Source organism: Anser anser, assembly GCF_964211835.1.
Source record: "Anser anser genome assembly, chromosome: 2".
Taxonomy (NCBI): Eukaryota; Metazoa; Chordata; class Aves; order Anseriformes; family Anatidae; genus Anser; species Anser anser.
Window position 1 is genome coordinate 99,415,190 of NC_139721.1, and position 22,471 is coordinate 99,437,660.

At 38.6% G+C, this 22,471-nt stretch overlaps 1 protein-coding gene across 18 annotated transcripts in view; it reads right to left on the reverse strand.

Annotated features, from left to right (window-relative positions):
- The window catches only part of BBS9 (Bardet-Biedl syndrome 9), a 289,008-nt gene that overhangs the window by 211,792 nt on the left and 54,745 nt on the right, over positions 1 to 22,471 (reverse strand). For 17 of the 18 annotated variants that reach the window (XR_014578910.1, XM_083822113.1, XM_083822100.1 and 14 more), the window contains exons 10-12: positions 10,346 to 10,527; positions 6,599 to 6,675; positions 3,410 to 3,463 (exon numbers count right to left, since the gene is read on the reverse strand). Coding sequence is in view for 17 of the 18 variants with exons in the window: in XM_083822113.1 (XP_083678239.1) it covers positions 3,410 to 3,463; positions 6,599 to 6,675; positions 10,346 to 10,527 (313 nt within the window). In the remaining variant the exon portion in view is untranslated. The remainder of the gene's footprint in view (positions 1 to 3,409; positions 3,464 to 6,598; positions 6,676 to 10,345; positions 10,528 to 22,471) is intronic. The other variant, XM_083822115.1, reaches the window with a different exon arrangement.

Consider the following 22,471-nt stretch of genomic DNA (forward strand, 5'->3'; position numbering starts at 1 on the left):
GCCAGCAGGACCAGGGAAGTGATTGTACCTCTGTACCCAGCTCTGGTGAGGCCGCACCTCAAGAGTTGTGCTCAGTTTTGGGCCCCTCAGTACAAGACGGAAATCGAGGTGCTTGAGAGTGTCCAGAGAAGGGCAACAAAGCTGGTGAAGGGTCTAGGGAACAAGTCTTATGAGGAGCAGCTGAGGGAACTGGGGTTGTTTAGCCTAAAGAAAAGGAGTCTCAGGGGAGACCTTATTGCTCTCTATAACTACCTCAAAGGAGGTTGTAGTGATAGGGATAGGTCTCTTCTCCCAAGCACCAAGTGATAGGACAAGAGTAAATGGCCTCCACTTGTGCCAGGGGAGGTTAACATTGGATATTAGGAAAAAATTGTTCACTGAAAGGGTTGTGAAGCATTGGAATAGAATGCCCAGGGAAATGCTTGAGTCATCACCCCTGGAGGCGTTCAAAAGATAAGTAGATACGGTGCTTATGGACATGGTTTAATGGCAGACTTGGCAGTGCTAGGTTAATAGTTGGACTTGATGACCATAGAGGTCTTTCCCAACCTAAATGATTGTATGGTCTGTATGCACATGGATGCTATCTGCCATTATCATCTGTTTTGTATTGCTGGTCTACCAAGTAGTTCACTATGGATAGGTAAAATCATTTTAGGAAAATACTACTTGTTATAAAATGATTGAAGTGTTAGGAAGTCAGACTACTTTAAATGAATTAAGAGCAACATTTACTTTGGTTTAACAACAATGCATCTGAGCTACAAACAGGCATCAAGTCATCCATAGTCACTATTGCTAGTGAAGAAGCAGGAAGGATCACATCTAGCTCTGTACATACATCAGGTAAAGAGCGTCATTCTCTGAAGCCAGAATTTCCATAAAAGAAACAGTGAAGAAGAAATCAATACACTTACAGTTATTATGCTAATTAAGTCAGGTAAAAACATACAGATATGAGAATACACACCTCAGAAAATTTATAGTCAAGACAGTGACATTTGAAGTCAGTGCCAAACTTTATTCAGAGCATTTCTTCAAAAGCAAAACAATGTTTTTCACAAAGTACTTTTGGAGACAATCTGCTCCATGCCCCAGTCCCAAAAGAAGGGCACACAATTCTAAAAAGTCATTTTTGCCCTCAGCTTTGAACTGTTTCAGGTCCAATGTAATTCAATGAATGCAGCTGTGTAAACCCACTTGCATTATCTTTAAGCCAACCAGCTGGGCACTGACAGATCTGCTGACTGCAACCACAAAAAAAATTCAGTGCAAACCAATTATCTATTTATCATCTTTCTAAAGCAGCTACTATACCCAAATTGGTCACTTCAGATCTAATTTAGGCAACATCTACACATCTTCCACTGGGAGCACCAACTGCGTAATTTATCAGGTTACTTTACAAAGTCAAATCTTCAACAGTCTTTTTAAGGTTTGAAAGGGCTGTAAACCACTTAGAGCTGCCAACATCCTGTATGCATGCATTCCTGCCTGAAGCCCAGTCCTCCAAACCATGTGAGTCAAGTATGTTTTTAAGCATCTTCTGCACTCAATTGCAGTTGTAGAGAACTTGCTTGGTTATGTTTGACTTTCTGCTATATGTAAGCCTGAGCCTGAAATGAGAGGGATCCCCTTATACTGTAACTTTTGTTGAGAGTCTAGTTTTATTAAAACTTTCTGACAGGCCTCTGGTTTGTACAAAATTAAAAAAAAAAAAAATTATATTAAAAGCGTCACAAGTGTTGGAAATTTTTTAATGCATAATGCATTGCCTGAAGATTTTTGTGGGTACAATGACCTCTATTACAATGACCAAACAACATTCATTAGTAGCAATACCTACTTTGCAGAAAAGTTGCAAGTTATACATATAAACTGTTTGTAGTTATATCACTCAAGAAAACATTTAATTTTGATTTGGATTTTTATAAAATTTTAAGTTGTCCTTAACTTGTCCTAATTCATTGTTCCAGTTCAAATTAGCCTGACAGGCATCATACCATGCAAACCTTACATGCAATTATTTCTTACTTAAATAAAAACAACACTTATAACTTTTCAAATATTAAATAAATGAATCCATTAACTATGACGAGTTTTCCATCAAGTGCTATTGATTTGAATGGAGACATATATGAAGATCAGTTAAATTAACTTATCACAGGAAAAAAAAGCCGGAAATAATTGCATGAATGAAAACTAGATTTACTATTTTTGTTTCATTAAAACGCATAAAATGCATAAACAAGTAAACAGGAGGGGAAAGCAAAGTCTTCCCATTAAAAAGCTTATCAAATGTTTAAATAAATGCATACATATTTTAAGTGTTTCTCATTTGCCTTACAGTAAAGAGCAGATGAGAGATAATGATGGGAGTTACTCATGTTCCTGATACTGAAATCATTGCCTCTCTCCATAAATGGAATTTGGTAGTTGTATATATAATACTTTCCTCTGTAATAGGTCACTTATAAATTAGTGCCAATGTGAACTAAAAGCTGATAAATTCATACTACTTAAGGTACCCTTACATTCACAAATAGCCTGTTCAACAGCCCAGTGCAGTCCAGCTGAACGTTGAGTTTTCATAGAAAAACTGTCACAGACTTGATCAGGACCAGGGTTTTATCCTGCCTTTTTTTTTTTACTTTTTTTTTTTTTAATCATTTTAAAGTGTAGAGAAAGATGCTGAGCTAAATACAACTAAGTTACAGTAATGTAAGGGAATTCATTTCAATTAATAGTCCAGTCAGGCTCTGAATTCTTCACTCAGGACAGAGGCAGAACTTGCAAGGTTCTCAGAAACAAGGCCCTGATTTTGCTCCACCTGTACTCCTACAAAAGCCTCTCAAATTCAATATATAAATATATATTTTATGCAATACTGAGGAGAAACTATACTTGCACACACATACGTGCACACGCACATTTATACTTTCTTTGGAACCAGAGGTAACAGTCCTCAGGGAGGGCTGCAATTGTATCAATTTTCAAATTAGATTTTCCTGGCTTTTTTGTACTAACAAAAACTGTGAAATTCTTTTTACAAGAGAAAGTTTATTTTTGCTTATTGACAACTGAAAAGGCAGCTACCTTCAAATTTTGAATAAATATTTATTCCCTTTGAAAAGTGTTGGAAAAATATTCTTAAACTTCAAGAACAACTTCCCTCCACCCTAATTTTTTTTTGTTTGTTTCTTGGCAAACATCACAGAAATAAGATTCCAACCACTTCAACAGAAGGCATGCAAGATAAACACCTGTTATATGAAGGGAAAAACAAAAGTATATAACAGCATTTCAAATTCTACTCATTTTCATAATCTAAGTGAAATACACAGAAAATATTAAAGGTTTTCTAAAATTTGCCATCACTGTTTGCTATGGTTTGAGTAAGGCACAGTACCTTTACTGTTACTGATGGTACTACCTCTGCTTTTACCTCACTGTCAATGGCTTTCTGTGAAGATGAAAACAGAGTAAATTCAATATTACACACGAATGAACACAATGAATGTAATATTACTCTCCTACCATCAATTTGGTAAATAGGGAATTAACTGTAAAGGACTTATCATTCTGATGACAGATTAAAATACACAAAATACATTTCTGAGCTCCTGAAAATGTAAAGCCTCTGTTTGAAATTGCCTGCAAAAAGGACAGCAAAAGGTCATGAATGTTGTGTATATAAGGAACTAATACACTTTGATGTATATATGAATATTTGAAACTGTTTTGCTTGGCATGCTTCTTCCTACTGTATATTTATTTCAATTTTGGAAACTCCTCCTGTTACTCAGTAGGGAAAGGTGACCTCCAATCTGCCAACGTATTATATACACATCCTAGCACGTACTACAAAGTCATTGCACACAATCTTCTAATCAGAAATATATTTTGAACTTCAAAAGAATATTATGGCAGGCATTTTGTTATTCCCACTTATATCTATTTCAAGATGCAATTCCATCTAATGAAAAATTCATCTTGGCTACAGCTTGTTTTAATATCTTGTTATATGATCAGATTTCATTTTGCATCAGGGTTGTCTCAACAGTTTAAGAAGTATTTCAACATGTTTGAACTAGTTTATTTTAAAGGAATACTTCACTACTGCTGTAATACTAAATTCCTCACATGAATGTATACCTTCTCATGATAAGAGTAAATTTAAAACAATCCGCTGTGCTCTATCCACACTCTTTCATACCAGCATGCTACTATAAAGTTCACATATGCAAAGTTCCTAAGAAGTCAGGAGGTTGGTAGGCTCTCTCTAGAAGTAGAAGTTTCATTCAACTACTGTATATCTTTTCACAATATAAAAACATAGGGTCTTTCATACTGGATTAGATGATTGGCTTGTCAAGTACACTGGCTCTGACAGTGACCAGTGGATGATCCTGAAGAAATAACATGGGTGCAAAGAGACTGATTCTTGCCCTGGTCTACTATATTCAGCTTTCAGAAATCAGCTGGGACTTCCTGAATCAGAGGCCGTACTTAGGAGGTGGTGTCAAATAACCATAATGGTCTTCCATTTGATTATCTAATCCATTCTAGCATATCTTTATACTCTTTGCTCCTACCACATATCACAATTTAAATCTTTTCAAATGAGCAGAAGTAGTATTTGCAAACCTGTAGAAGCCCTAAAATTATTCTCACATTTGCTTTATTGATCCTAATTCATTAAGTGTCTTACTATACGTTTCCTTCCTAGATAGATACTGAAGGAACATCTAGGAAATTATACCTCTCAGGAAACTAAAATATATGGATGGCCTTGGGCAATAAAGATTCAAGGCCATGATTCATTTGGTATATTGAGTTACTTATATCCAAAGAAGACCATCTACAAGTGGAAGATTGAGCAAATGAATACAAGATTAGAGCATTCTACACGTCTAGCAATTTTAAGTAATGTGAGCAGATTGTTACAGTTAGCCAAGATCATGTCACTGTCCTTTTTTTTACCATCAACTAGTCTTTTCTGTAGGCAAGTGCTAGGCCATATTATAAAAAGGTCTCTTCATCAACTAGTATCAGCAGCAGCAGTAATAAAAATAGACTCTAAAGTTATCAAATAGATGTATAAATGTATTTAAAAGCAGTTTTGTGTATTTTTAAAACGTTAGTCATGAAAAATTAGTTTTGTAGAAATCAGTGGCTAGATATGACTAATTACAGATGTTATGTTGCAATGACCACGTTTCTGAAAGCCTCACATGAAAAACCTTTAAGTGACAATGTAAGATCACCTAAATTTTAATTTGAACTGTTTTTCATAAGTTACATATGCAAATAAGAGCAAAAACTCTATCTAGGCCGCTATGCCAGATAATATTGAATGATACCTTGCCGAAGATTACTCATTACAATGCATCATTGAGTGATTAGTACATTCTATCTTTAAAAGATCCACAGGATGACACTTCTGTTTCCCCCCAAATTATTAACTGCTTTAACAATTCTCATTATTACAAAGTTATCCCAGATCCTAAGAAAGTTTCTTCACTTACTTTTGCTTAGCCAAGAATTGAAAAGGTCCTCAGAAAAAAAGATACTAAGCAGTTTTATTTACTCAAGTTAAAATGATTAACAAAAACGTGTTTTAATTGATGGACAGGTGGTGCTATGCAGAAACTCAGTCCCACAAATATAAACAAATAGAAATGACTATTTCAGATGTTTCAACTATCGTTATGAGGATAAGGCTTATGTTATATTACAAACTGAGAAATAGGCCAGAAAGTGCACAAGACAATGTTACCTCGAACAGTAAATATGACTGCAAGCAGCCTTAAATATTATTCATACAAAACAGAAGAAAAATAGCATGTGCTTACTTATGCATTGCAAGTTATTAATTTTATAATCATTAGAGCTATGATATGTACATTTCTCCTACAAAAATACCTCATATTTCTTTGCTGTTTTCAAATCTAAAAAGCACAAGTGTACAACTTACATCCACTCACCCAACAGGCAGCAGTGAACTTTAATAAGTCAGTATTGTGCAGTATTTTATATAACTAAATTGCTACATAAATAATAGGTATACTTATTGACTAATTTTCAATTTATTTCTAATTCCCTCTCCCAGTGATCTGAACAGTTAAAGACAGAGGAAAGCCTGTCAAAACTCTAAAGCATTAGAAAGTGGTCTCTAAACATGTGCTATAACGATAATAGCAAGTTAGTGGCTAATAACAGCACAATTGCATGATAGAGAGCAGCGTATCAGGTAGCAGTAGATATGAGACAGTCTGTTCACGTATTTGTCTGAAAGTCCCTCAAGTCCCAGGACCATATGAAAAGCCATGGAGGCAAAAAGCACTAAAGTAAGAGCAGGACCAAGAAGTGGTCACAGTACACAGTTGTAAATGACATACATGGGGACAGCACACATCTAAAAGACAATGAATTTGGACTGTCAGTTGCTTTGCATAAAACCTGGCACCCAGCTGAACATGGCTTGGTCCACCCAAGGCAGATCTGAACACTGCACCTAAGATTTGGCACTGCTTGCAAAAAGGGGCTACTATGACTTTCAAAAAGGTTTGCTATTTCTTTTTATACATGTACATACAGATTCTGCATCCAAGTCTGGTGAAACTTCTGCAGTGACAATTAGATCTCTCCGTTTTTCAGATTGGGGTAAAATATCTGAAAGAAAACAAGAAAAATCATTCAGCTCTCCTTTAACAATTGTGCATCTACATTCCTAAATACAATTCCAACAGCATCAATTTCCAGACTTTTACATAATTACACCTATTACTGTAATGAAAAAAACAATGCATATACTCTTTGAACAAAGAAAGTTCTGAGTTTTGTAGGATTTCTATAGACAGCCTAAACCTGATTTGTGCATGAAAAAAAAAAAAAAATTTAGATGCATTCTATAACAGGATTTTACATATACTATTCATGATCCAGTCCCAGGAAAAATATGAGAAAGTTTTTGTTTTGTTTAAACTTATTTCCACATGTGCATATAATAGTACACCTATAGTAAACAACTGTCACAAAATACACAGCACAGGTCTCATTTGGTGCACTTCCATCTAAATTTGATAATAAGCTTGACAGAAATGTTCTGCCTAACGTAGAACATAACATCTGTAGCATAACTAAAACAGATTTTTAAAGGTTTAAAAGTGTTTTATGTTATATAGGGCTTGGTTACAATATGTTACCTGATTATTTCCAGGAATGTTAACACACAAGGTAAAGAATGGCATGAACTCACTTATATGCATGATATAAAAACTTATACAGATTCACATATGCAAAAAATATCACAAGGATTAAAAGCAAGGCATTTAAATACCATAACAAATTATATAATCATTTTGAAGGCAGAGAAAGGAGAGGAAAGAAGTCTAGCTCTGTGGTATTTGTGTCTTTCTGCAATGCACTTCTATCTCTCAAAACTAAATGTGTCAGGGAAAAAACAAAACAAAACAAAACAAAAAACAGGAAATTCATAGTTCCTAAAGTAACAAACAGTAAAAAACTTAATGAAAGATGAAAATAACATTTTCATTGGAAAAATGAGCACATGAGCACATCCAGAAAGCTGCAAGAATTGTATTGTATACAGCCTGAAAACAACCTACAAGTAGTAAGAAGCACATTATGTCTCTTTCTAATAAGAGAGTCATTGGAAAAAAACTGTTAAGATAACCAGAGAAATTAAGATTTCATTTTCTTGTGCTCAAAGAAAATTTTTACTTTAAGGAAAAATGAAAAGCAAAACCAAGCATGTTCCTCCAAGATCACCTACTAAAGAAGCCTAAGCCTGTTTCATAATGCCATGACCAATTTGCACACAATTGGTTCTGACAATTGCACAAGACTCAACACAATCTTTTGCACATGTATGGATAAGAAAATATCTTCCTTTTCTAACCCTATTTAACCAATTCTCCTTCAGGATGTTTTTTCAAGCAACGTATGATGCAACTTCTGTTGTGCTATCATATTTCTGTTAGAAATAGACACAGACCAATGTTTACATAGATCCTAGAATGGTTTGGGTTGGAAGGGACCTTAAAGACCATCTAATTCCAATCCCTCTGCCATGGGCAGGGGCACTTTCTACTAGACCAGGTTGCCCAAGGCCCCATCCAGCCTGGCCTTGAACACTTCCAGGTATGGGGCACCCACAGCTTCTCTGGCAAACTGTGCGTGTGCCTCACCACACGTAAGCTTCCATTTTTTTCTTGATATTAAATTGAGTCAAACACCTATGGTTAATTGCTTATGTCATCCAGACTGATGCAAGTAACATTAGAGTTAAGTTAGCTTAGCAGCTATGTATTTAAAAATATTTCTTCAGTTTGTAATATAAAACCTTCTTCTCCAAAATGTATAAAACAACCAAAGTTCAACAGTTTAACGGTCAGCACTGAACAGAAATACATGACTTATTTATGGAAATAACTGCTCTAAGTTTTTTATATGATGACCTAATTCTAAATGCCTTCCATTTTTGGAAGTCAAAATGAAACAAAGAAAAATTATTTCCATGTAAGGGTATATGTTTTCAAAACAACACCAGCTCTTACTGCATACATGTGAAATCACAAGACAGAAAAATCAATGGTTCATTTTAAAGATCATGTTTAGAGTAACTGAATGGTGACCAGCACTCAAAGGTATTTTGTATTCAACCAGCCGTGATTAACAGTTATTTTAAGACTTAGCTAAAAGATCTAGAAAAGCCAAAATGAAACAAAGCCAAAACATCCTAAACTGAAAGGCATTCTTCATAACTAAGTGAAAAGTTTTCCAACAAGCTTTACATCCAGTTAAACCAGTACAAAAATTTCATTAGAGCATATCTCCACAATGAAGAGAACATTCATAAAAAACACATCTGAAACCACCACTGCAATACCTTAAATCAGATTAGAAAGATCTTGAGGAAGAAAACAAACAAACGAACAAACAAAAAAACATTAAAAACAAGAGAATAAAGTAAAAAGGTCATCAATACTCACAGAAAATACATCAATCTTATACTATCACATTTTTACTAGAAAAGTTACAAAGGACAGTTATGTCTTCTTACTCTAAATATCTTCCATACAATATGTTAAGAGAAATAAACAAAAGTTTATTCACTTCATGAAGGGATTTATTCCTTCCATCGTGCTATTCTTTCCTTTGGTTATGATAGCCAGACAAAGCATTCAAATACTTATAAGAAGGGCTGTGGTAAAAGCAACAAAATTTTACACACATGCATATATGTTTAAATAACCAATTACTGGGTTTGTTAAATTAAACAAACAACCTAAATTAGTCTATTATAACAATAATTGACAAAGTTACATTTAATTAAAAAAAAAAAACAAGAAACTTTGCATTGTAGAATCAAGCTTATGAGTGCAGTTTACAAATCTCTTCTCATTTTCTAGGAATTTTCAGCAAAGAAAACCACAAATATTTCTTTAATGCATTTTAAGAACATGCTAACTATCAGCAGGAAGAGATTTTAATTGGTTCTTTCTATTTGTCTAATACATTTTTTCCACAGTTTTCTGTAGAATCATATGCTTCCAATTCCCTGTGAGAGTCAGATCCACTGTTTAAAAACTCAGTTTTGAAAACACAAATTTTGCATGATCTTTGTAGAAATCATGTGCTGATACTTAACTCAATGCAAATTTTAAGAATCAAAGAATCACAGAATATCCTGAGTTGGAAAGGACCCACAAGGATCATTAAGTCCAACTCCTGGCTCCACACAAGACTACCTAAAAAACAAACCATGTGTCTGAGAGCGTTGTCCAAACACTTTTTGAACTCTGACAGGCTTCGTGCTGTCACCAATTCCCTGGGAAGCCTGTTCCAGAGCATGAAGCCTGTTCCAGTGCCCAATGTGTGCACTGTGGGTAAATTCCAGTTTACCATGTTAATTTATTTAGCTTTTTATATCTCTTAGTATGTCTTTCAAATACAATCGGTTTTGAAAGAGGCAACAGAATTTTTAATACGAGTCATTCTTTATTAACTACATGGTGTTTAAGAAAATTTGTGATAAGAAAGCAGAGAATTTGGCAATATTTCTGCTCTCTCTGAAGCCTGAGAGGTATAGCAGGCTGTTGCTGTGAAATTACTGAAATTTTCTTGCTTTTGGGTAGTATATGCAATGTCATTTTTATCGTCAAAGTCTTTGCATTAATGAGAATTATCTGCAATCGAGCGTAAATATATTGAAAGTTCCGACAAGCATTATGAAAAAAGAAATATAAACTGTATATACAAACAAATGAAACCCAGTTGGTTAAACATCAGTACATTTATATAAATGGGAGTAATATACCTTGTGTCTTCATAGCTTCCCTGATGATTTTCTGAAGCTCTTTCATTTCAGCATTGAATTCTTCATAGTTTACTTCCTTAGAATCAACTCTAGGAGCCTGGAAGAATGAAGGATCAGTTCCAAGGTAGGAACACTGCAGATGTCCATTTTCACTCAGAGTAACTATAACACCTTTCAGATTCCTGCATATTAAAAAAAAAAAAAAAAAGTTTTAGAAATTGTAAATAGTCATAGGAGTGATTATAACATTTATTTTATGTTTCTACTGGTCCACCTACAAATATAATAGAACTTCCTGTTTTTAAGAGATTATTTGACCAAGAGAAAACTACAATATTCTTCAATTCAGATGCATTTATTCATATTACTCCTGTTTATTCCAATCGCACCTAAGGACCACTCTGTGCTAGAAGATTACTTAAATATCATCCAAATATTTCAGAATCTGTTTAAATAAGACAAGCAAAGGAAAGGACCAGAACAAACAAGCTAAGTAGACAGTACTGTTGATGTAGCCATTTTTTTCCACCAATTGTTACCTTTTTTTTTTTTTTAAGTATGGATATTCAGGTTGGTATGCAGGAAGAGGAACTAGCTAAATGGAAAACCAAGCAAGGGAAGGGAAAGGATGCATTAGAACACATCACTAATCAATAGAAAAGGTTCATAATCAATGGAAAAGGTTCTCAGTGAAGAGGCTTTGATGGCATCAGTAGCCCGTACCCATTTTTTGTCTGCTGCTACAACAACTGTGCTGGCTTCAAGCCCTAGCTGGCTCTTCCCTGAGGTGCCTGTCTGAAAGGAGTCCACATGGATCCAGAAGATTCCCTTACATTACTCTGGATCAATACAAACAAGTGTTTTACTAGCTATGCTCCAGTCTATTTTCTCTGCAGGGAGCAGTACTTTGATAAACTTAAACCTCCAAAATCCCACTCATATTTTGTTTATCTGATCATGTACCACGCATATAAAATACCTAGGAAGGTATATAACAAATTATGGGACTGCTGAGACTACTGCCACATTTTGCTTAACTTGAAGGCTATTCAAAAATAGAAGAAGAACTAAACAGTAAAGACGAGCATGGATGGTAACAGCAAAAATTAAGAGAAACCTAACTCTCATTTTATTTTTAAAGCACTCTTAATTAAATAAGTTTATATTTATTTTCATAATCACAAAAAATCATATTCATGCCAATAATTTGCTCTTATTTCATACTTAGAATGTCTTAGAGCAGACAGCCTCTGTGTCAAATACAATTGTCCTTGTATAAATTAAATATAGATTGAATTGTATGTTTAATTCCTAGATCTATAGAACTTAATTTTCATAAGAAGGTATAATGCATTATCCCCCTAATTAGATGCATATAAAATGTTTCTTATATAAATGTTCAGCTATTATTTGTAAAGAAATAAAAAATATTTTAACCTTTATACATTGATGCCATTGAAGCAGCCCAATTAGTTCAATCTTTGTTGAAAAAACAGGTGGATATTAAAAAAAGTGTTCAGTCTGGTTTCCTACAATGTCCTGTACCATGGAGCTCTAGTACACACAGATTGGAAAGTTCATTCCAAAATTTTCCAGGGTGAAGTAATTATGAAGTCAACAGATGTCACTGGTAAGTTTTGTCAAGTGATGGTTTAATTGTACATTCAGAAACTTTTTTTAAAACACAAAATGCTAAGACCAGTATACAAGTGTTGGTTTCTGTATTCTAATCAAACATTCTGGAAAAAAAGTCTGTTGTAGCTGAAATCTTCTGAACTCTGTACAGTTTGAATCTCATACAGAAATGATGACCCCATTGGGCTAAGAACTGTACAGACAAGCAATTGCCACAGGTGAGCTGGAGCTTTCTCTTTCCACAGACAGTATTTTTTACTCAGTGAATGAAATAGTTCAACCAGGAGATGTATGTATCTCTGGAAATCTTGGGGGGGGGGGGGGGGGGGGGGGGGGGGAGAGGTGGGGGTTGTTTGTTTGTTTTCACAATAAGTACCTTTGTCTTTTTCTGCAGATGGAACACACAAAACTAAAGTGCCTTCTGGAACATAGTACAGACTGGAAACACACCATTCCCCTTCTCTATCATATAAGTTCCTCTTAAACAGTCTTGTCTTTCAGAAGTACTGTTCCTACCGCCACAGAAGTACTTCCAGCAACCTCCTCAATTTTTAATTTTTAAATATTAACATTCACTACAAAAAGTAAGCAAACTGTAAGAAGAGCTCGTCTTTGTGAGCACCATAAGGTTGAGGATGCAAAGTCAACTCCAACAAATACTTTAAGAAAACAAAGGAGACTTAACTGACTTTCAATTTACCTATCCGGTACCTATGTTAGCAGCCATCCTGCAAATGTAATGGCCTATTTCTGACATGCAAGCTTTGGGGCTTGCATAAATTATTTCTGAAAAATTGAAAATTCTCTGTCTCAGAGTGAGATGAAGATGAACTGAATACAAGCGTTGGTCTCCCTGGCCACTTGAATTTTCGTTGCACTCTAAAGTTGGTTGCTTTGCTCAGGACTGGGTCTGTTGCTGGATATACATGCAGGACTGACCAGGTAGGGCTCTGTTCATCCAAGTTTTCTTATGTGCAAAAAGCTCTGTACAACATATACCTGGAATACATTTTCAGAATCCTGGGATAGCACATGTAACAAACACATTGGGCTAACTCAGAGACCTGCATGGGAACAACCACAGAATCATAGAATCATAGAATACCCCAAGTTGGAAGGGACCCATAAGGATCATCAAGTCCAAATCCTGGCACCGCACAGGTCTGCCCAAAAGTTTAGACCATGTGACTAAGTGCACAGTCCAATCGCTTCTTAAATTCAGACAGGCTTGGTGCAGTGAATACTTCACTGGGGAGCCTGTTCCAGTGTGCGACCACCCTTTCGGTGAAGAACCTCTTCCTGCTGTCCAGCCTAAACTTCCCCTGCCTCAGCTTAACACCATTCCCGCGGGTCCTGTCACTGGTGATAATGGAGAATAGGTCCCCTGCCTCTCCACTCCCCCTCGCGAGAAAGCTGTAGACTGCGATGAGGTCTCCCCTCAGCCTCCTCTTCTCCAGGCTGAACAAGCCAAGTGACCTCAGCCTCTCCTCATACGTCTTACCCTCTAGGCCCTTCGTCAACCATCTTCGTCGCCCTCCTCTGGAGGCTCTCCAACAGTTTAATGTCCTTTTTGTACTGTGGTGCCCAGAACTGCACACAGTACTCGAGGTGAGGCCACACCAGCGCAGAGTAGAGCGGGACAATCACTTCCCTTGACCGACTAGCAATGCCGTGCTTGATGCATCCCAGGATATGGTTGGCCCTCCTGGCTGCCAGGGCACACTGCTGGCTCATATTCAACTTGCTGTCAACCACAACCCCCAGATCTCTCTCTGTGGGGCTGCTCTCCAGCGTCTCGTCGCCCAGTCTGTACGTACAGACAGGGTTGCCCCGTCCCAGGTGCAGGACCCGGCACTTGCTTTTGTTAAACTTCATGTGGTTGGTGTTCGCCCAGCTCTCCAATCTGTCCAGATCTCTCTGCAAGGCCCTTCCACCCTCATCCGAGTCCACAACTCCTCCAAGTTTGATGTCGTCGGCAAATTTGCTCAAAACACCTTCTAGTCCTACATCCAAATCATTTATAAAAACATTGAAGAGGACTGGCCCTAAAATGGAGCCTTGAGGGACCCCAGTAGTGACCATCCGCCAGCCAGATGTGGCCCCATTTACCACAACCCTTTGAGCCCTGCCCGTCAGCCAATTGCTCACCCATCGCATAATATTTTTGTTTAGCTGTATGCTGGACATTTTGTCCAGTAGGATCCTATGGGAAACCGTGTCAAAAGCTTTGCTGAAGTCCAAAAAGATCACATCAGCTGGTCGACCTTGATCGACTAGATGGGTGATCCTATCATAAAAGGAAATCAAATTTGTTAGGCAGGACCTACCCCTCATGAACCCATGCTGGCTGGGACCAATGACTGCATTGTCCCCCAGGTGCGCTTCAGTAACTTCGAGGATCATCCTCTCCATAATTTTACCAGGTGCTGACGTGAGACTGACAGGCCTGTAATTGCTAGGGTCTTCTTTCTTACCCTTCTTGAAAATTGGCACAACATTTGCCAGCTTCCAGTCCACTGGGACCTCTCCAGATTCCCAAGATCATTGAAAAATAATTGAGAGAGGTCCCATGATGACGTCAGCCAGCTCTTTAAGCACCCTGGGATGAATCCCATCCGGACTCATGGACTTGTATGGATCCAGGTGGAGCAGTAAATCCCGCACACGTTCAGGGTCGGTTGGGAGTTTGTCATTCCCACCGTCATGGTCCTCCAGCTCAGGGTACCCTGGGTCGCAAAGCCCATCATCAGTGTTGAAGACAGAGGCGAAGAAGGCATTAAACGTCTCTGCTTTGCCTATGTCATTGTCTGTGAGGAGACCCTCCCCATCTAGTAGTGGACCTATGTTTTCTTTGGTTCTCCTTTTTCTGTTCACATATCTAAAAAAACCTTTTTTATTGTCTCCCACAGACATGACCAACTTCAACTCTAGTTGGGCTTTGGCCACACAAATTTTCTCCCTACAAACACGAACAGCATCCCTGTATTCCTTCCTCATCGCCTGACCCTCCTTCCAGCAGCCATACACTTTCTTTTTTCGCCTAAGCTCCAGTAGAAGATTCCTGGTCAGCCAGGCTGGCCTTCTGCCCCACCTGCCTGACTTTTGATATTTTGGTATTGCCTGATCTTGTGCTTTTAGGAGGCAGTGCTTAAAGATTGACCGGCACGGATGGACACCAATGCCTTCAACATTGCCTTCAACCATGCAAGGACAGAGACTATTGCCAACACTTGGGCCATAACTCAGTCTTTATAAGGTATGCAAGTAACACTTAATGCATAAGACTTCGCTTAATGACTGCCAAGCGTTTGCAAAGAACTGTGCCATATTCGCCATGGGTGCAGAAAAGTCCTTAGTAAGGGATATTGTTGAGGCAGATAAAGGGAAGTTGAATCTTACATGCTTCCAAATACAGTCTCGCTATTTGCTATTTAGTTACAATAAATAATGTCTAAATTATTATAATAACTACCAGAACAGTTCCATATGAGCTTGTTCCATAAGTAAAAAAAAAAAAAATGACACCTGAACACAACACAATTTTAAAATTTCTTTCCTGAGGCTATGCATCCATTAAGCTAAAAAGGAAAGCTCCATGAAGATGCCTGAATGTGAATCAAAGGACATGAAAAAATCTAGCTACACTGTTAGCAATAAATCTTTGATGATATACTACTAAAGTATAATAGATTCAAAAATCGTTTGTAAATACAGCCCTTCCTATGTATCTTTAAAATTGACAGTCATCTGCAGATAAATTAGTCTATAAAATGAAATCAAATCAAATCAGTGAGGTGATTTCCCTGTAAAAATTAAGGGTTTTTTAATGGCTTGAAGTTTATGTCAGCAAAAATCTTATATTACAGAATGAACATTCAAAAACTCCACCATAAAATAAACTCATTTTGACCAACTTTCCTTTCAGCCATGACATTCTTTAATTTTTCACTATTTCAGAGACAAAAGCATTGGTTTAAGAAAGCAGCATAAGAAATGACACTTTTCCTTTGCTTCAGGTAGTGTTTTGCTGGGTCCTAAAAAAGACTTTTCAATATGAAACTTATACAAATGTTTTTTTAAAAAAGGTTTTGTTTTGTGGTGGTTTTTTTTTTTAGTGATCATCCCTTGTTAATGCTGTCCGTGAATCTGTACATTAACAGAAACAATAAGAGAAATATGGCTATCAAGTTGTAACATATGATTTATAACACATTAATTTCTCTGTTGAAGCATTTGTCAGCCAGTCAAGACTGCCTTATTTCTCAAGCTTTTCTAACAGTGGTTAAAGACAGGAAGGGGGAGGGGGAGCGTATTTAACATTTTTATAGTAGTTTCCCCACAGCTACTGCAGTCATGCAATATCCCTGCAAATGCCATTACTTCATTTGGCACATTCTACACACAATCTGGAATTTCAATTACTTGTTAAATTTCTTTTATTGTAACCCCCCCCCCCCCCGCTTTTATTTTTTTAAATATATATCACACAATAGTCAAAGTAATAGCAAATCCAAGGGGACACTTTAATAGTAAGGAACTCGAAGTATGAAACAAATTATTCTGGTATCTAAAATAACTTTATAGTACAAAGCAACTCCTACTCACATATGGTAATAATTTGAAAAAAATCTTTTATTGGATTCTGGGTAATAATAGTGGAATATGCTTTCTGTAGGTCTTCTCTTACTAAACAAATTGCTCACAACATTTCTTAAAGAAATTAAAATGATTTGCATGTTTCCAGTTATATAATACCAAATTGATCAGTCAAACAACTGGCTTAGAATTACATATTGAACTTCTGAGTTCTACTTGAAGAAAAAGCTAAGCCTTGGACAAGGTCTGATTACTGACAATATTTACAGTTTTAATTATTTATGTTTATAGTACCATATAAAACTTCTATCTCAATTTCAGAAGCAGTCTTTCCAATTGATATTACTCATATCCATAATTTTATCAAACAAAATCTCTGCAGTACTACTTTTAGTCACTTATTGATAATGAATTATTTATAAACAACCAAATTCAGAAAATAAATCCTGAATTGTGCTCCAGCATTTTAAACCCAATTATCTTCTCATTTTATCATCCTCTGAAGTAACTACATGCAACAGCAAAACTATAATTTCACCTTTTGGTTTAGTGCTTTTGGAAAAACAATTATTTTACATCTCTCTACCATTTTGACATCATTTTATTTCACAGAATCACAGAATCACAGAATCGTCTAGGTTGGAAGAGACCTCCAAGATCATCTAGTCCAACCTCTGTCCTAACACTAACAAGTCCTACACTAAACCATATCACTAAGGGCTACATCTAAACGTCTTTTAAAGACCTCCAGGGATGTCGACTCAACCACCTCCCTGGGCAGTCCATTCCAATGCCTAACAACGCTTTCAGTAAAGAAGTTCTTCCTAACGTCCAACCTAAACCTCCCCTGGCACAACTTTAGCCCATTCCCCCTCGTCCTGTCACCAGGCACTTGGGAGAATAGACCAACCCCCACCTCACTACAGCCTCCTTTAAAGTACCTATAGAGAGCGATGAGGTTTCCCCTGAGCCTCCTCTTCTCCAGGCTAAACAACCCCTGCTCCCTCAGCCGCTCCTCGTAAGACTTGTTCTCCAGACCCCTCACCAGCTTCGTTGCCCTTCTCTGGACTCGCTCGAGCACATCCATGTCCTTCTTGTAGCGAGGGGCCCAAAACTGAACACAGTACTCGAGGTGCGGCCTCACCAGAGCCGAGTACAGGGGGACAATCACCTCCCTAGACCTGCTGGCCACACTGCTTCTTATGCAAGCCAGGATGCTGTTGGCCTTCTTGCCCACCTGAGCACACTGCTGGCTCATATTCAGCTGCCTATCAACCAGTATTCCCAGGTCCTCCTCTGCCAGGCAGCTCTCCAACCACTCATCTCCCAGCCTGTAGCGCTGCTTGGGGTTGTTGCGCCCCAGATGCAGGACCCAGCACTTGGCCTTGTTGAACTTCATACAGTTGACCTCAGCCCATCGGTCCAGCCTATCCAGATCCTCCTGCAGAGCCTTCCTTCCCTCGAGCAGATCGACACACGCACCTAACTTGGTGTCATCTGCAAACTTACTGAGGGTGCAACCGATCCCCTCATCCAGATCATCGATAAAGATATTAAAGAGGACCGGCCCCAGCATTGAGCCCTGGGGGACTCCACTAATAACCGGCCTCCAACTGGATTTAACTCCATTCACCATGACTCTTTGGGCCCGGCCATCCAGCCAGTTTTTAACCCAATGAAGCATACACCAGTCCAAGCCACGATCAGCCAGTTTCTTGAGGAGAATGTTGTGGGAAACGGTGTCAAAAGCCTTACTGAAGTCAAGGTAGATCACATCCACAGCCTTCCCCTCATCCACCAAGCGCGTCACTTGGTCATAGAAGGAGATCAGGTTCGTCAAGCAGGACCTACCTTTCATAAACCCATGCTGACTGGGCCTGATCGCCTGGTTGCCCTGCAAGTGCCGCGTGAGGACACTCAAGATAATCTGCTCCATGAGCTTCCCTGGCACTGAGGTCAAGCTAACAGGCCTATAGTTCCACGGGTCTACCCTCCGGCCCTTCTTGTAGATGGGCGTCACGTTTGCTAGCCGCCAGTCGACTGGGACCTCCCCTGATAGCCAGGACTGCCAATAAATGATGGAAAGCGGCTTGGCCAGCTCCTCCGCCAGTTCGCTCAGTACCCTCAGATGGATCCTATCCGGCCCCATCGACTTGCATACATCTAAGTGCTGTAGCAGGTCGCCAACCATTTCCTCATGGATAGCGAGGGCCGCATCCTGCTCCCCATCCCCTTCCACCAGCTCAGGGTACCAGGTATCCAGAGAACAAGTGGTCTTGCTGCTAAAGACAGAGGCAAAGAAAGCATTGAGCACCTCAGCCTTTTCCTCATCTTCTGTAACTAAGTCTCCCCCCGCATCCAGTAAAGGATGGAGATTCTCCTTAGTCCTCCTTTTTGCATTGATGTATTTGTAAAAACGTTTTTTGTTTGTAACGTAAATGTTTGTAACGGCAGTAGCCAGATTGAGCTCCAGATGAGCTTTGGCCTTTCTAATTTTGTCCCTGCACAGCCTCGCAACATCCTTATAGTCCTCTTGAGTAGCCCACCCTCTTTTCCAAAGATTATAAACCCTCCTTTTTCTCCTAAGTTCGAGCCACAACTCTCTGCTCAGCCAGGCCGGTCTAGTTCCGCGTCGGCTCGTCTTTGGGCACGTGGGGACAGACCGCTCCTGAGCCATTAAGATTTCCTTCTTGAGGAGTGCCCAGCCTTCCTGGGCTCCTTTGCCCTTCAGAACCTCCTCCCAAGGGACTTTGCCAACCAGTGTCCTGAACAGCTCAAAGTCAGCCCTCCGGAAGTCCAAGACTTCCAAGGTTTTACTGGTCCCCCTCCTGACTTCGCCAAGAATAGAGAACTGAACCATTTCGTGGTCACTCTGCCCAAGACAGCTCTCGACCACCACATCTCCCACCAGTCCGTCACTGTTTGTGAACAGAAGGTCTAGCGGGGCACCTCCCCTGGTAGGCTCTCTCACCAGCTGCATCAGGAAGCTATCTTCCACACTCTCCAGAAACCTCCTAGACTGCTTTCTCTGGGCTGTGTTACGCTTCCAGGATATGTCTGGGAAGTTGAAGTCCCCCGCGAGAACAAGCGCTGACGATTTCGCGGCTTCTGCCAGCTGCCTGTAGAACTCCTCATCAGTCTCCTCATCCTGGTTTGGTGGTCTATAACAGACCCCCACCAGGATGCTTGCCTTGTTGGCCTTCCCTCTGATCCTAACCCATAGGAACTCAACCTTATCATTCCCAGCCTCAAGTTCAACAACATCAAAACACTCTCTAATATGGAGACCCACACCACCACCCCTTCTGTGCTGCCTGTCCCTTCTGAAGAGCCTATAGCCAGACATTGCAGCACTCCAGTCATGAGAGTGGTTCCACCACGTTTCCGTGATGGCAACCAAGTCATAGCCTTCCCGCTGCACGATGGCTTCCAGCTCCTCTTGTTTGTTACCCATGCTGCGTGCATTAGTGTAGATGCACTTCAGTTGGGCCATGGCCTTCTTCCCCAGCTTTGCCATTGTTCCCCCTGGCACAGCTCCAACAAGCCTAATTTCAGCCCCATCCCCCTTCTTTCCTAGTTTAAAGCCCTTTTTTTAAAGCCCAGAATTTGTAACTGCATGAAGTATTTGATAAAATGCTGAGGGAAGACCAGACTACTTGTAACAAACTAAGAACATTCTAACATGAACTAATGCAAGTAAAGGTCAAAAGCCCATCTTACTCTGTTATTTAACACATACTCTGAAATCAAACCCTCGAGGAGCTGAATGTTCAAAGTATCACTGAGGCAATTACTGACAGCTACAACCGATCTTTAACTGGGTATCTGGATCTCCCTTATTCTCCTCTGAAAATCCTTTCCTCACTAAAAAACCTGTTCAATTTTACATAGAAAAGGTAATATTTGAATGTGTATGACTTCACCATATTGCTAAGAATCTGTTTGCTCTCAGAAATTCTTTCAAGGCTATTTATATTACATATTTAACATGATTTACACACTCTAAAGAGGGTATTCAAAGACAATGTAAGTATGTATTTAATTGTAATTATTTACTAATGTGTATCATAATGAACATAATTAAGTGCTCTACCTCTAAAGAAAATCATTCTTTGTCCTTCCCATTTATGACCTAATTTTGGATTGGTGATTTTAACAGAATGTCAGACAAATCCAGTTTAAAAATATATATATATAGAAATGCATGCAAGAGGAAACGTAAAATGAAACATGATTTCATCACGATAACCTGTGGAAAAGCAGTTTAAAAAAATGTTACGACTAAGCCACCAGGTCAAAACCTATCCTCTCTTACAAGCACGGATAGTTAGTGAACAAAACTTGAATTTGGCAAGAATGTTGCCATTTTAAATGTCTGCAGGATTCTCAGATCCTAGCACTTATGCAGTACTCTCACTCTCTAGGAGTGGAGATATTTTCACTAGCCACATAACTTTAGCACCTTTACACAGTAACATCATGCAGCGTACCAGCAAACCAGCAACTTACTGGAAGACAAGTTCAGACAGTCATTGAGCTGGTTTAGTTTTCCATTTGCAAGAGACTCTTTCCCTAAACTGATATGCTGTCTGATGACCAAATAAAATAAAATAAAATAAAATAAAATAAAATAAAATAATAAACACTATTACTCACCAGTTTGGGTCAGGGGTCTTTTCTGCCAGACCGCTGCTGCCACCTGCGGGTCAGCACAACGTGCTTCCGCAAGGCTTGCACGCACAAACCAGGTGGCATTGCCTTCTCATGCAAGAGCCCTGAAAGCTATCTAACGTGTCACATTAAATGAAGCACGGAGTTATTTATTTGTTTAACAGGGATAGTGTACTACCCTGACAGTTTAAATGTAAGGGGTCATTGTATGAAACAGCAGCTTAATGAACGCAGTCATGGACTTCCATGCTCATCATCATCACCTGGTTGCTTAAGGTGCTGGTGCTGCCCAGCTAGACACACAATTTAAGCTCATGCTACAAATTACACATATGAAATTTATCTTTTCTAATGGACTAAGCAATGTAGCATCTTTTTGTTTAAAACAAATCAAAACAGTATTTCAAAAGCAGTCAAGGTATTTAATAAAAACTCAAGTAGCCAGCTATGGAACAATACAGAATTAAAATTAGCATTCATCACAGAAGAGAATAAAAGTAGAATATTCAAAGTGATGCCACAGGCCTCTAAAAATACATGATCTTGCTTTAGGCAAAAACATAAAGAATTCTGAAGTATAAAATCCAAAGAAAAGTTCCTAACTTCTATATTTCATTTCAAACTATCACTCACTGTTCAATATCTAAGACTTTTAGTGACAGTATCTGAATTAAAATTAAAAATAAGGACTGGTAAGAAAATCTAATGCCTTTAGATAAGAATGCAGCCTTTAAGTCAGAACTCTAAGAGAAATTAAATTGTGATTTCATTTATGGCAGTACCAATGCTAGGAGTGATAGAGAAATTACAAACAACTGTGACAGCTATCAAGCATTCCTACACTTGATTCCCTCTTAGATCTAAAACAAAAACTGTTGGTTTTTGTTGTTGTTGTTGTTGTTCTTTTCCATTTGCACTCTTTCTCCTGAAGTTTAAAATATGTCTCGAGGCCAAGCTCCTTCATAGAATCATAGAATATCCCGAGTTGGAAGGGACCAACAAGGATCGTCGAATCCAACTCCTGGCACCACACAGGTCAGCGGCAGACAGGTACACTGCAGCTTCCAAAAGCTCATCAAAGGCTATACCAAAAGGTGGCAGCTACAACACTGTGAATATATTACCTGGGGTCCTCAAAAGTTTATCCTCCTTCTAACCCTTCTCTTTTCCTAGTTCCAGGTGGTGGTTAAGTCCATTACACTCCAGGCAAGCTGGAGCTGTCCC